The sequence below is a fragment of the Schistocerca cancellata genome, chromosome 4 (assembly GCF_023864275.1).
Source record: "Schistocerca cancellata isolate TAMUIC-IGC-003103 chromosome 4, iqSchCanc2.1, whole genome shotgun sequence".
NCBI classification, from domain to species: Eukaryota; Metazoa; Arthropoda; class Insecta; order Orthoptera; family Acrididae; genus Schistocerca; species Schistocerca cancellata.
Window position 1 is genome coordinate 681,161,240 of NC_064629.1, and position 15,654 is coordinate 681,176,893.

The window sequence follows — 15,654 nt, forward strand, 5'->3', positions numbered from 1 at the left end:
GAAATTTCTCATCAGGAGAGTAAAACAGAATTTCTCGGATCATGGAACGATTGACCACAAAGTCCAGTAGTGTAACTCTTCACACTTGATGAACTCGTCATGTACTGAAACATTCATCTGTTCCATGTATCCGGTGTGTTTTTTGGATAGTTTGTCACGCAAGTGTGCTTTTCACTCAGTGTCCATCAAACTATATTAAGAATTCCTTGTAATTATATTACTACTCTATCCCTTTTTCGTGGCTGCAGCTGCATTTGTAATTATTTTTGCCGTAGCATTTTCTCACTTCAGTAAAATACAGACAGAAAATTGTTAAACGAAGTTATTACATCCACGGTAGTTGTTCCACCTTCTGCTTATAATTAACGTTGCTATTTCCTCATTATGTCCTAATGTTCACCAATGCGAATAATGGATCAGCTGCAGATTTTCGATTTAGATGAGAAGACCAATTCTCTGATTGATCTTTTCACAAGAACGTTTCGCCTCAACAGTTCCGTGTAACCGATGGATAAGCATTTTTTTTTAAGTTGATGTCCTTTACAGTTTTTTCTTTTCGGAAAGACATCATCCAGCATTTAGTCAACCTTCGGTCACTTCAGATCACGGCCGACAATACTTAAATTTAAATATAATTTGGATTTGCTTGCACACACTCACTTTCTTGGCGATAAATAACCGTTTGGAAAACCGCAGAGTTGCATACGTGCCAAAACTTCTCGTTTCTTACTATGAAATGAGTGGTCGACGCTCTAAATTTCCATAAATATCAATAGACAGTTATTTAAATTATTTTCACTTATAACGTTGTGTTAGCGACGCAGTGTCATACAACATGTCATAACATTGTCAGAACCTACTAACAGGAAAAATTAAAAACAACACATTTAACAACGAAATTCTAGAATCAAAAAATAACAAAAAAGGAGTCTCTGTAGCTCCATTGTCAGACTTTAAGACCACGCGAAGCTGGACAGTCACCGTGTCATCCTCAGTTACGGTATTGTTCTCCCTGCTATTGTCAACTTTCCAATTTCTTCAAGTAGCTTCTCAACTGGCCACACGAGGCTGAGTGCATTCTGTTCTTCTTCCCACTAGGGACAAATCATTGATAGTATCAGAAACTGAACCAAGATCCTCTGATGGCAAAAAGACTCGCTGATTTATAATGGTGTACAATAATAATAATAATGAAAGACCACAAGAATTTGCTTCAGTTAACAAATTTTAACAAAAGACAGGAATAGGATATGGTGTTAGTCTTGATAAATATTAGTAGGAACCATCTCGGCATTCGCCTAGAATGATTCGGGATCTTGAATAGCAGGACAGCACAAAAGAAGGCAGTAAACAAAATCACTGCCCGATTGATCAGCTCGGTCAATGCCTCTCCCTAATACAACCACCAACTCAGAGAGCTAGAAAAGGCAATGAAGGCTGGCGCGGAAATTAAGTTATAAACTCCTTCGAGCCATTCAGCCTACGGACGGGGAAGGTACTACGATTGTTCTATTCACGTCCCCTTCACGATATCTGTTTTAAATGTAGTTGTAAAACTGACGAGTACGGCATAGTCAGCCGGCTGGTGTGACCGAGCTGTTCTAGGCGCTTCAGTCTGGAACCGCGCGACCGCTACGGTCGCAGGTTCGAATCCTGCCTCGGGCATGGATGTGTGTGATGTCCTTAGGTTAGTTAGGTTTAAGTAGTTTTAAGTTCTAGGGGACTGATGACCTCAGATGTTAAGTCCAATAGTGCTCAGAGCCATTTGAATTTGAACGGCATAGTCTTGCGTTTATGTTGCTGGCGCGAGAGGGAGAAACATAGTGCGACTATGTAAAAGGACGAGCGTGTTTCGCCTCCCTGCTAATGATCGTATGCCGATTTCTGGCGAGAAAATTAGTTGAGTTGCAATCAGAAATTTCTTCCGTTCCTTGAAACAGTGTACGAGTACTATGGCACAACGTGGATGCGAATTACAGGTCTGCGATATTGCTTTATCTTCCATCTTTATTAAGCCACCAACTGCTCAAAGACTCATTAACAATTCTGACAAACACTCTCAGCAGAACAATTCATGCATGCGGTAAGTATTCTGCTCGCGTTCATACATTGAAAAGATGTGTTGAGTGTCTGTGTGCAGCTCTTCCGAATGCAGGAGCGTATTGAGTTTCCTGAGAATAACAGTAGTCTCCACATAGCTCCGTGTGGTTCTGATATCAGTCAAAGAGTCTGACGCAGGAGTCGAATCTGTTGCAGACCTCTCGGAGTGCCAGCTGATGCAGGTGCCCGATGCTGTGTACCACCTCATGAGGCACACGGCACTCAAGGGCTGCAACCTGTCTAGCAACGTCATTACCAAGCTGCCGCCCAAATTCGCCGTCAAATTCTCGTTGATCACAGGTAAGCAGCCTTGGTCGCAACAAATCGGCCTATTTAACTCTCTTCTTGCGGGTGCTGTGTCCTCACTTGCTTTTCTTTTGTATGTACCTCTTATTTACTGTGTGATGAGCACACTGACTGTCTTTTTGTAAATTAAACACAAACTTGTACTTATGGCTTCAAAAAAAAATCACGTTTGTTATTTCTTTTGATACCCTCTTTTACCCAGAGTCGGCGGTTATTTCAAAAGTTGGAGATTTACACTTTGCATCTTCGAAAAAGAAGGAAGGAAGGGAGAAAGTTTAGGGTTTAGACAACGAGGTCGTTAGAGACGGATCACAATCTAGGATTGTTTCAAGGATGGGGAAGGAAATCGGCCGTGGCCTTTCAAAGGAACCATCCCGGTTTTTGCCTGGAGCGATTTAGGGTACTCACGGAAAACCTAAATCAGGTTTCTCGGACGCGGATCTGAACCGTCGTCCCCCAAATACAAGTTCAGTGTGCTAAAAACTGCGCCTCGTTGCTCGGTGTGCGTCTTCGAAGTGTGAATGGGTACGTATGCAGGAGTACTAAACTGATTATATAGTAATAAACTGACACAGCGTTCAACAACAGCTTGGCTTAAGGTAACATGAACTACAATAAATGCTTATGTCCTACGTACCCGCCCAACTGTTAAATTCCCTTAACTTCAAGTAAGAATAAATTGTACTGCGGTGTTAAAATCTAACTCGGGTACATTAATTCATTGCAAATTTTAGGTAATCATAATATACCTGTTACAATACACGAAACATCTGTGGCCATGGAGCTTGACGATATTTTCTAACACTGAAAATCAAACGACCTTTGGAATAGGTGGAAACAAAAGCGAAATACATTTATTTCGAGAATCAAATGTGTGATGCAAAATTATTATGGGATAAATATAGCTCTTTCTCAGTACTATTTACAATTTAACGAATGTGTCATCAATTTATCGTTTGTGCTACATTTTAGGTAGTCCTTCCACAATAATCTGACAGTTCACGACACGTAAATTCCTATATCGAAAAGTGACAACTGCTCTCGTCATGCAGCGATACCCACTGAAACATAACAGGGCTCAAAAATTCTAAATAAAGAATTAGATTGTAGCGTTTAATTCCGTGTCTACGCATTGTGGGTACTGATTTAAAAATCACATCCGTAGTTTTCTCACTTCTTTATTCTGTTGTTTTAAATGTAGGTGGAACGTTTCACCTATAACGAAAGCGAAACAAGTGACATTTACATTTGTATATGTCGTGCATTTCTGTCATCAATTTCTGCGCTCATGTGGGTGCCGAGGATTCACTTCTGTGGCAATATGGTGAGGAAATGACATGATCGATCAGTGCTGACGAAAATCAAATTCAGTCTCGAATCCCTGTCTAGTACACATTTTGAATCTTCATTTCAACGCATACCTTCATTGCAAAGTGAGAGTTTAATTGTATGAGCAATTTTTGGAAGCTCATTATTTTTTTCTGGTGAACGTTTGAATTCATGAAAAAGGCTCGCAACTAATGATGAATAATATACTGTGCCAATTCGTAACAATAGCACTTTAAATCGTCATTTACAGTATATCTTTTGAAGATCTTGTTTTTGATATTTTTGTCTTGCATGCTATACTTCCGTCTTCTCATTTGCAGAATATTTGTGATTAAAATCTCTTTGCTTGTTTTCCGCTAATTCTTACAAGCTGTAATTGCCCACAACAATGTGAGATGCAGTGATAATGTAGTTCACCTTACCGAGTAATCATTGCTCTTATTGTTTCTGTGTTCTGAGTGAGTTCATAACATATATCTGGTGTGAAACAGAACAAATGTTGAAATGCTGTAGTTATCACTAAACAAGTTTAACTGCTGACATCTTCGTAAGGCCAATAACCTATCGGCCGGTCTTAGAGGCTTTGACACATCTGTGTATCTTTGCTTGTAATTCGTGTGTTTCCTCTGGCGACGATTTTGCTGACAAGCTAAATGTTCCCGTTGGATGTGTGGCAGTGTAGCTAGTCTCGAAGTGTGTCACAAGTTGGGGTCGGTGTAATATTACCGAAGCGCTGTGAGTAGGGCTAAAGCACTGTAACCAGGTTAAGCGGAGCCCTGATTTAGCCGTCTAGTATTTGCGTATCCAGCGGCAGGTGGCGTTGTCTCGTATCTTAGGTGCTGGCGATATCGAGGTCACCGCGGATGCGGTAGCAGTCTGCATGTTTGTGTGTCGGAGTTTTGGGGGAAGATAAATGCGCACGTATTATCCCGAAAAAGGTGGAAGATAGAATGTAACTACATAAAGTGACAGAAATGTGATTCAGTAAAACGCCATTTTAAGTAAAGAACGGGACAGGAGTTCACAGGACACAGTTAGATCAAATTAATGCTTAGAAACTGCCGTCGAGCCTGGCCAGAATGTTAAGGCTGGCCGTCTTGCGAACCATTATTTCGAAACAGATGGCTTGAAAATTCACCAAATCCTTGAAAAGCGAGCAGGTACGCAGTGAAAAATCGTACACAAATCGACGTCAACAATGTTAGTCTCATGTAGTTTAGATGGCGCTACAGAATTCCACTGTACGAGAAACCGCATAGGAAAAAAATACCTGAATTCGGACACTGTAGAAATGAATAACGTATTCATACCATGGCTACAGGACTCAAATATGACCAAAAGAAACTGACCTCTTTTGTGGCATGGAAGTCCACGAACAAATCTGCTATCTCACATTTTATTCTAGTCCAACAGATGTGTTGAACTAAACGCGTAAGCATTCACATGGCTCGTTCCCCGGGCGATAGTTCTGTAGCAAGAGCGACAGTGTCTCGAGCGCAGCAGCATCAGCATTTGGCTACATGTAGCACGCGCTTCCTGCAGTGCCTCAACTGCGCAGTAGCCCCGTTTATTTTCGTCCCGTCTTTGTCGACGGAAGAGGCAGATGTTTAATAGGTTCTAATTTTAAAAGGCAGGTGCATTGCACCATACTAGAGCTAAACCAATCGAGGTTCTGTTCAGTGTTCTTATGCCAAAGGACACAACATTATTTGTTTGCCTTACGAAAGCAATCTAAGGACGCTGTGCAGAACAGTTATATAAGCCTACAACACACACAACTGCTGAGATAATTGCCCTTTATCGATATACTCTTCAATTTCATCCAGTTATGCACTTTCAAATTTTTTTTACAAAAAACGGACATTATTTTTTACATGAGAATAAAATTGTTGGTAGAATTATATTTGCACCAGTAATCCACAAAACTAAAACTGGTTAGTACAACTGAATTGCGTCACAGGATTGGAATATACTGGAAGCCTGTGACGTCATTTTATCAACATTCCAACAAAATCTAATATTATTTGTTTTGAAATTTCCAACCAATATACAAAAAAACATTTAACGTTGTTTTCAAATATTTTCAGCTCCCACAATTAAACTTCCTTCAGTTTAAAAATCTTTCTTCCTCTCATTAGACGTGGTATACAACTTCTAGCTTTCGTTTTGACATTATAGCCAAGTTGGTAAGAAAAAATCTATAAACGGAGGGTACAGATGCAGTCAACCTAGAACATAAATGAGTTAAATGCAGCCTTTTTCTGATAGTTTTCGACTATAATTGACTTAGGCAATCAGTACTGTACTGATATCGTCTTGCAGTGCCACCAACCCTCCAACACCAAATTGATTTGTACCTGTTGACAATAACGTTTCAATTTATTCAAATTTTTTATTTGTTCAGGAAAATTCACATCGATTGGTTTACAATTAAGCTTTTGTTGATCGGCCAGCTCCAAATGGGAACAAAGTAACTGCAAGAACTTGAAACGCTGTGTATGTTGGAAGAAGAGTAATGAATAAACTTTTTCAACAAAACACTTTTTAATAGAATTGGAAGGAAAATCAGCATTGGCCGTATTTTGTTGTTTTATTGTCAGCAAAATCGATTTTCGGTCACTTAGTGACCATCCTCAGTGCTGTAATATACAATTAAAATTGGTAGGCACTGGTATCAAACCATAACCACAGGCTTAGAGCTATCACACAAACTAAAAATACGGCCAATGCTGATTTTCCTTCCAATTCTATCCACTATTTGGTCGTGGTGCACACAACACGCCATGGAGTCGCCAATCAACACTTTCTAATCATTTTGTGTACGAGTCGGCTCTCTGACACGCGTCAAATAATCAGAATCCACATTTGCATCCAGCACAACTGAAAGTACAGACTGTAATCCTTACTCTGCTGTATGAAACAGCCCCCTATGTGTATTTAACACAACTTGAAACATGCCCTAATAAGTCCTGTCAAACATAATATGGTATAAAAGGTTATAGATCCAGAAATAGATACCAGAGGCACTGAGCCAAGGGATAAGGGACTATAGAGATTTGGAAATGAATAGCAAATAATATTGACCAAAGATATTACAAAAATATTTTTGTTTAACATTAAATAGGCTACCGAGCTGCAACTAACTTAAACATAATTTTGCCTGAATCATTTCCCTCTTGTGATATGTGGTCCAGATGTTATCAAAAAAGATAAGTGACAACAGCTCATCCTGTTGAAATGGATATCATTCCTGATGGATGGCTGATAACATATCACAGCAGTCATCATGCAAAATTGTCTAGAATAGCTTGATCACAAATAAGATTGAATTTAGGGAAATACAGAATTTCAACCTTTTTGGTTTGAACACCCATTCACCTCACGACTGCTGAGTGTTTTTCATTGAAACTGATAGCACAGTAATATGTTGTTTTTGGTTAAGTGAGCTAATGTCTAAAATATATACTAGAAATTACTGTTGTAGAAATATACAGTGTCAATGGCACATACTGCAGATACTACAGAATAATTAGCACCAGTGAACAACCTAGAGTCATTGACTCACTTTGAAAAGTAATATGAGTTACATATTTTAGAAAAAGTGGAGATGTACAAACTTGGCGCATTACTGATGTATTACATGTTCACTTTAATATAGTAGATGAGGCTGAAGCACTAGTTATTAGTTACTGAATGTGATGTACAAAGCAGTGGAGCTTTTTAGTAGACTTGTGTAAGTATATCTGTGATAACTTGATTACCTATTTATTAAGCAGCATGGTGACCAAAAATTATTGTTGGATTTAGGTACTTAACAAATAAATCATATGAACACTGATTGATGATGAAGATTTGCATAAGTCACAGAATGTTAGTCTCCCTTGTATTGTATTGTATTTTATTGTATGGAACTGGGGAGCTAGAAACGGCGGAGAGGCTTCGTCTCCACTGTAGCCCTCAGTGGTTCACAACCCCACAACAGGCTACAGCAGTCCACTCACGCCACTGCCATCCCACACTGAACCAAGGGTTATTGTGTGGTTCGGTCCCCAGTGGACCCCCACAGGAACATTTCACACCACATGAGTGTAACCCCAATGTTGCGTGGTAGAGCAATTAAGGTGTACACGTATGTGGAGAAAGTGTTTGTACAGCAATCACTGACATAATATAACTGAGGTGGCATAAGGGGAACCAGCCCACATTCACCGAGGCAAATGGAAAACCACCTTAAAAACCATCCACAGACTGGCCAGCACATCGGGCCTCAACACTAATCCACTGGGTGGATTCATGCTGGGGACCGGCACACCTTCCCATCCAGAAAGCAATGCATTAGACTGCATGGCTAACTGGGTGGGCTTTAGTCTCCCTTACATGAAGATCAGCATAGAACCATTAAGAAACGTGAAAATGAAAGCAGTTATGTAAAATTCAAGCGTTCTCTAGGAATAACTCTGCATGTTGATGTTACATTACAGTCAAATTTATTCCCTGTTACTCAGTAACTACAGTCTACTTTTCATAATTTATTCTCTTTATTCACCAGATTTGGCCTAGCCATTTTGTGTCTGTTGAAGTTTTGTAAAATGGAATACACCTTACACTAAGTACAACATATGAACTTTTGCACAAAATCACAACCAAAGTATGCTTTGATGTTTGTCACATTTGAGTGGGAAAGCATTTTCAGTGTTGTGGATGTCTGATGACAAAAATGACTTAGTTTTGTAATCAGTATTTAGTAGGCTTATCTTCTGTCTGCTGCCACAGCTAGCATGTTTTCTCAATACTGTGATGAACATATTATTACTTAGAATATTGGTTTAGCTTTAAAATTTTCATAATTTTATGTCCATCTTATCATTACATACTGCCTTTGCAGGTAATGTATTTTACATGCATCCTAACGTGTTTTAAGATTGGTTATTTCAGTTTGTTTAATGACTGGAGCAATGATTGAACTACTGACAAACACAACTAAAAAAACTAAGTATGCATTACAAGTAGTGTAGTGTCCAAAGAATTTAATTTTAATAAGTTATTATTATTGACAGATCTAAACTTGGCAAGGAATCAGATGAGCAGGCTTCCAGATGAGTTGGCAGACCTAAATGAGCTGATTCATTTGGATATTTCCCATAACTCATTCACAACGCTACCCCATGCTGTGTACAAAATGCCAAAGCTGGTGAAATTGAGTGCACACAACAACTACATTATTGGTAAGTTACACTCCACGCTGCAAAATAAAATCAGATTTTCCTTGGCACATCAGAATCATTTCTTGAATTTTATCATTGAACATTCTTACACAGTACTGTACTTTTTAGTCACATTTTTAAAGTGTGAAACAATCAACAAAAATGGTGCACTAAAATTGTGTTTAATTGTTGAGTTATTTTTCTAGTAGTATAGGGTGCATTCAAATACATTCTTTTTGATGTGTGTTGCTGACAGCCTATCCTTACAAAATGCCAGGTGCAAGCTAGCCTATTCTCTCAATGCCACAATTACCAACTGCTTTTGTAAATATTAAAGCAATAATAATTTCATTGTGGTTTTTAATGCCCACATGATACTGATGCTGGTGATACCAAGTAGTGTGTTACCAACTACAAAGTAACCCCCCCCTCCCCCACCTCCACTGCCCATTTCAGTATTAAAATATAACTTATTTATTTTACTTTAATATTGCAGATGTAGAGGTAGAAAGGCTACAGGAGGCACCCAGTTTGCAGGAGGTAGACCTGCAGAATAACCCACTCAGTGCAAGAACGCATACAGCACTGGAGGCGGTCACCTCTCCTCACATACTAGTGAGTGTAAGGGAAGTGGAGGACTGGGAAGACCTCACTGTGTAATAATTCAAGAGTTGTTTTTAGATTCAATCTCAGTATGACTCATTTTAATTGAATATGTGATTGTTACCAGAGTGCTTTCCATTTGTATTGTACAGATTATGTTTACTCAATGTATCCTCTATTCACATTCTGCCAGCAGTATTAAGGAGTGAAAGAAAGAGGGCAACATTATGTAATTTGATCTGTACACCTGTGGTATTATTTTAATACAAGGTTTAGCCTGTTGATGTGTGAATATCTTTACACATATTCTTCAGTGTTTCTGAGAAACACTTCAATCACATGTTAAATGTTGTATATTTATTACTGACTGTATGTTTCTGTGTAACATTGTGAAGTAGTAACTAATTTTTTATAATTAGTAGAAAACACATGAAAAATAAACATGCTGTACTTTATTAGAAGATAATACCAAATACAGATCACATTGAGGCTAGTGTTGATATGAGAGTAAAATTGTCATTTAGTCTGAATTTGTTAATCTGAGATGCATCAGCACAGTTCATTTTTTGAACAATTTTTAATTCATTGTTGACAGTAGTGTAAGTGCTGACTAGTTATTAGACAACAGGTCCTCTACTGAAGAATTTAAATCAAAATTTAAAGTAGTATTGTCTTTTCAGCCTAGGAATTTGGCTGTGAAAATGATACTGTTACTATAGAAAAAAGATATTCAGAGGAGTCCGAGCACTATTAAATGCAGTGCATGAAATGTACAACTACAATTTTTTATCTTTTTTTTAACTCAGCATTTGAGTGATCATTCATAGTTCAGGTATTTTGTTTAATGTGTCACGTGTGCCTTTCTAAGTCACTTGTCTTGGAGAAGCAATTATGTTCATCAAATGGCCAGGAATATTTAAGTACCTCATATCAAACAGATGGATCCTTAATTAATATAGACAGTAATTATATTATACAGGGTCAAATATGTCTCTACTGTGAGGTGCCCTATAATGACTTCGTATTTATAAACTTTGTACACTCAGTATATCTCCATCATGTATTGTGACAATGAACTATGTACAAAGTATTTACATACTAACTGAGTACATTTCTTTGCATACTCAGATGTAGTAACACACTGCTGAAACTTTTATCTTTACTGTAAGAAGCCCATTGCGTGAAACTTTTCACTTTTGTTTTCAAGGTGAAATTATATAGCTAATGACAAATCTCAAAACACAATTTTTCCACAGTTTGTATTGACAGCAGTAAAATTTACCTCACAAGCTGCCAACAGTTTCCATTATATTGAGTAGTATTGCATTAATTTGTATCCATAAATTCTGAATTAAATTTTTTCTGCCTGATAAAAATAAAATAAAAAATAAATACACGAAAAATACAGGCAGCTGAACTCCCATTTTTTTATCTGCTCATCAGCACTCAGCATCCAAAAGGAATTAAATAGCAGCTCAATTACATAGTTCCTAGATGTGGAACTTTCTAATAATAATGAAAGAAAGTTACCCACATAAAGCAGGTGCTTTCACTAATAAAGTATCCCTTTAAATTGTTTGCACATGTATATTAATTCAGTGTGCAGTTTGAAGATATGCTCACCTTATTTGTCTACAGTCTGAGCAAGTGATGATTTATGAAATAAACAGAATAAACACATTTTTAATCATTGTCTATGATATTTTCAATACTGTTAATTGAGAGGCTTTTGAGGCATGACTGAAAAAAAATTACAATTTTTAAGATAAATTATGTAAACAACAAATCAGAAATATATTTCAGTGTCACTCTCAAACATAAACTAATTCAGAAGTCTGCAACAATACTGTACACAAGCAGTATGTGCTTAAAAAGCAGACTTTTGTTGTAGTCAATGCCTGTATGTTATTTAAATCAAACGATTGTATATTTACCAAGTAGAATCACCAGCCACAAACACTGTACTCTAATGAGTATGATCTCATGAATGTACCTGTAAAACTACTCAGCTTGGATTTTAAACTATGTATTTTACAACAGCATGGGAGAACCTGATAAAAATGTGTCAGTCAGTGACAAGATTAGTTTGAAGGTTAAAAACATTTATTTGATGTAAGTAGAAATAATTTTAACTGTGTTGTAGATTTGTGATGAGTCATTTTAACAGTATTTTATTTTTTTATGTCTATGGAATTAATGTGTATTCATCATATATGTATATATTTGTAATTTTGCATATTAAAGATAATTTTAAATATCACCTCGTAAATTTATTGTGTATGTATCCTCATTGGATCGCTTTCATTTATTTTGTACTTTTGGAGTGATATCATGCATATAAGGAAGAATTTTGTATTATTAAGTGAATTAAGTCACATAAGGATCATAAAGATAAGAGAAAGTAGGGCTCATGCAGAGGTGTATAGATAGTCATTTTTCTCTTGCTTTATTTGTGAGTGGAATAGGAAATGAAATGACTGGTAGTGGACATGGTACCCTCTGCCTTGCACCATAAAAAGGCTTGTGGGCTACATAATTATGTAGATAATTAATGTCATATGAGATAATAATGTTATACTCTGTTTACGAATTTTGTTCACCATGGTGCTTCTGGTTTGTATTACTCAGTCAACATCCAATACATTTTACACATCAGACATTACCAGATATCTTGACTTGCAGATACATTCTTCATGCATATTATATTTTTGTGCATCTGTGAATGACAGCATAGTATCCTTAATGGAAAATATACAAAAATTTCTTTGACAGCCAACACAAAATCTTGATAGTGCAGAAGTAATATTCTTTCTTTATTTATTTGATCCATGTGATCTGACATTATATATTGTGCTAAAGATGTCAAAGTCATGTTAATGCATTGATGGAAAAAAAATTGCAACACCAAGAAGGATTTGTGTGACATAAACGAAGGTTGGTAGGCATGTTTCTATATCTGAAAGATATCTATTCAAATTTCACGCCAGTCACATAAGAGTGGCCCTAGTAGCACCACTATGAGGATGTGAATCAGGTTTGCTTTAAATGCATGTTGTAACAGTCATGAGCATTAGTTACCTTTCAGATTGGGTGTGGTGAGCTGATATTAGTCAATAATGCCTATAGGGTGATAAAGATGCCACTATCAACACCTAACTGAGTTTGAACAAGGTCGTTTAGTAGGACTATGAGGAGCTGGTTGTTTCTTTGGTGATATTGCAGAAAGACTTAGCAGGAATGTAGTCACTGTACATGATTGCTGGCAGCGGTTTTTGCAAGAGTGTATGGTCACAAGAAGACGAGGCTCCCGATGGCCACTTGACACTGCCTGAGAGGGAAGACCATTTTGTTCAGCGTGTAGCTGTTGCATGTCATACTGCATCTGCAGCAGCAATCTGAGCAGCAGTTGGCACTACAGTGACACAACAGACTGTTACAAATTGGTTACTTCAAGGACAAATCTGAGCCAAACGCCATGTAGTGTGCATTCCACTAACCCCAAACCACTGCCATTTGAAACTTCAGTGGCATCAAGCAAGAGCTCATTGGAGGGCAGGGTGGAGGTCTGTTGTGTTCTCTGATGAAAGCTGGTTCTGCCTCGGTGCCAGTGATGGCCATGTGTTGGTGACAAGGATGCCAGTTGAGGGCCTGCAAACAACCTGTTTGTGTGCTAGACACACTGGACCTACATCTGGAATGGTCTGGGTTGTGATTTTGTATGATAGCAGGAGCACTCTCATAGTTATCCCATGACCCTTACTGCAAATTTGTGTCAGTCTAAGTTATAATGATTCGACCTGTTGTGCTGCCATTCATGAATGGCATTCCAGTGGGTGTTTGTGAACAGGATGATGTTTGCCCACATACTGCTGTTGTAACCCAACACTGGATCCATCACCAATTGAGCAAATATGGGACATCATCGGACTACAACTCCAACATCATCCACAAACAGAATTAATGTTCCTGTATTGACTGACCAAGTGCAACAGGCATGGAATTCCATCTCACAAACTGACATCCAGCACCTATACAACACAATACATGTACATTTGCATGGTTACAAGAAACATTCTGGCAGTGACACCAGTTATTAATGTAGCAGCATTTCATAGTTGCAAGGCTTATCTCACACTTCTGTTAACCTGTGACTTACCAATCTTAATCACTTAAATATGTTACCTAGACAAATGTATTCCCAAAATTTCATTATTCTGCACCAATTATTTTTTGGTGTTACAAATTTTTTTTTTTTTTTTTTTTTTTTTTTTTTTTTTTTTTTAAAGTGTCTATACATTGGGTTGACTATAGTTTACAATAGACTGCAGCAAGTTTATACAAGATTTGTTTCACTCAGTAGTTCATATGTTACACTTAATCATATGCAGCACATTTACTGATCTAGGTATTCTTGTATAGAGTAAAAACACTGACACAGCAACTATTGCTTCATAGCTTTACAGTATTGTGTATTATTCAATAGACTTTATACTTGTCGGGAGCTTATAGAAAAGCTGAAGGCCCATGTGGACTACTCCCTTTTGCCCTAGTATATGTAGTGTGTTAGCACGTAACACACGCAGGTTTGAATTTATTCTCGTGCAACATTTATGAATTTCATTGTTTTCCTTAGTCTGCATTCGGTAGGCATTGTGCAATGTTTTAAAAGAATATGACAGTCTCGAGAATATACATGCAGGGTAGTGTTAGGAACTCCAGCTTCCTGAAGTGGGTTTCCAAGACTCCCTAGTTTTGCTTCCATTGATGATCATGTCTCTCTTCAGGATTCTAAAAGTGCTAAATGCAGCTGGAGAATTACACCAGAATATCACACCATATCTTAGGTGAGCCTGTACGTGTGTATACCTGCACTTTCTACTGTTTTCTGCACCCTATATGCTTCCAGCACACTCAAAGCATAGCAGCCAGTGTGTATTTTAGCCTTTACTTGATCAGTATGGTTATTCCATTTCAAATTATCTTGTAACTTCAGTCTCAGGAATTTGAATTTAGTGTTAGTTTCTATTGGTTGCTGATTTATTGTGACAAGTGGGTGTGAGGGGTTTGTGTTTTGTGTGGTGTAAGAACATTCATTTCTTGATAGTCTGATACCCTGCTGTTCCATTTTTATCAGCAATATTTTATGATTTAGTGTGTAAAATGCCTTTGATAGATCTAGAAATAAGCCTGTAGTGGGTTGTTTTGTATCCAAAAGATCTAGTATCATATTAATATAGTCATATACAGCAGTTTCTGTACATCTGTTGTTTCTAACTCATATTGAGATATACTCATCAAATGTTCAGTTAAGAATAATCCAAACACAAAATATCAGCCAGTAAAATAGAAAATCACACATGTACAGAGTCAATATTCATTAGTAGAATCACCAAAGATGATTATGTAAAAACCCTTGGAGGTTTAAAAAAAATCTTATGCAGTTGGCATTGGTGGTATTCCAGCAACTGTCATCAAGAAATACACACAATTATTAAACCACTAACTCACCTCTGTGAATATTCTTTCCAGGTAGTTGCTTTCCCAGAATCACTGCTTCATGCTTCATGCCCATAAGTTATTTGTGTATAATTTTTTTAATTACTTTAGAGAAGCAGGACAAGACTGTGATGGGCTGAGAATTTTTCCATGTTTTTTCACTTTTTTGGAAACAAGAATTACTTTTGAGATTTTCAGTGATTCTGGGGAATCAACTGCCTGGATAGAATATTCACAGAGGTGAGTTAGTGGTTCAATAATTGCATATTTCTGGATGACAGTTGCTGGAATAACAGCAATGCCAACTGCATAAGATTTTTTTTAATGTAAAAGGGTTTATACAAAATCATATTTGGTGACTGTACTAATGAATATTGAGTCTGTGCCTGTGTGATTTTCTAGTTTACTGGCTGATATTTTGTACAGCAGTAAAGAATTTGCTGAAAGTGGTTACTACAGCTACAGGATTTGTTACTTCACTGTTGTGTTTCATTTCTTGTTTTTGTGTATTGCCTTGTTTTCTGTCTCCCTTCTTAGGATACATGCATAATTTTTATAGTATTCGTTTAATTAAGGAGAATCATTACTTTATTTACACAGCTTTTGTGGTGTATTC

The 15,654-nt window shown here is 37.4% G+C and overlaps 1 protein-coding gene across 2 annotated transcripts in view; it reads left to right on the plus strand.

The window, feature by feature from the left end:
• The window catches only part of LOC126183724 (leucine-rich repeat-containing protein 20-like), a 39,545-nt gene extending 27,734 nt beyond the window's left edge, over positions 1-11,811 (plus strand). For both annotated transcript variants that reach the window (XM_049925917.1, XM_049925918.1), the window contains exons 2-4: positions 2,257-2,400; positions 8,793-8,960; positions 9,436-11,811. In XM_049925917.1, coding sequence (XP_049781874.1) covers positions 2,257-2,400; positions 8,793-8,960; positions 9,436-9,599 — 476 coding nt within the window. In that variant the 3' untranslated portion in view covers positions 9,600-11,811. The remainder of the gene's footprint in view (positions 1-2,256; positions 2,401-8,792; positions 8,961-9,435) is intronic.
• Positions 11,812-15,654: the final 3,843 nt, after the last annotated feature.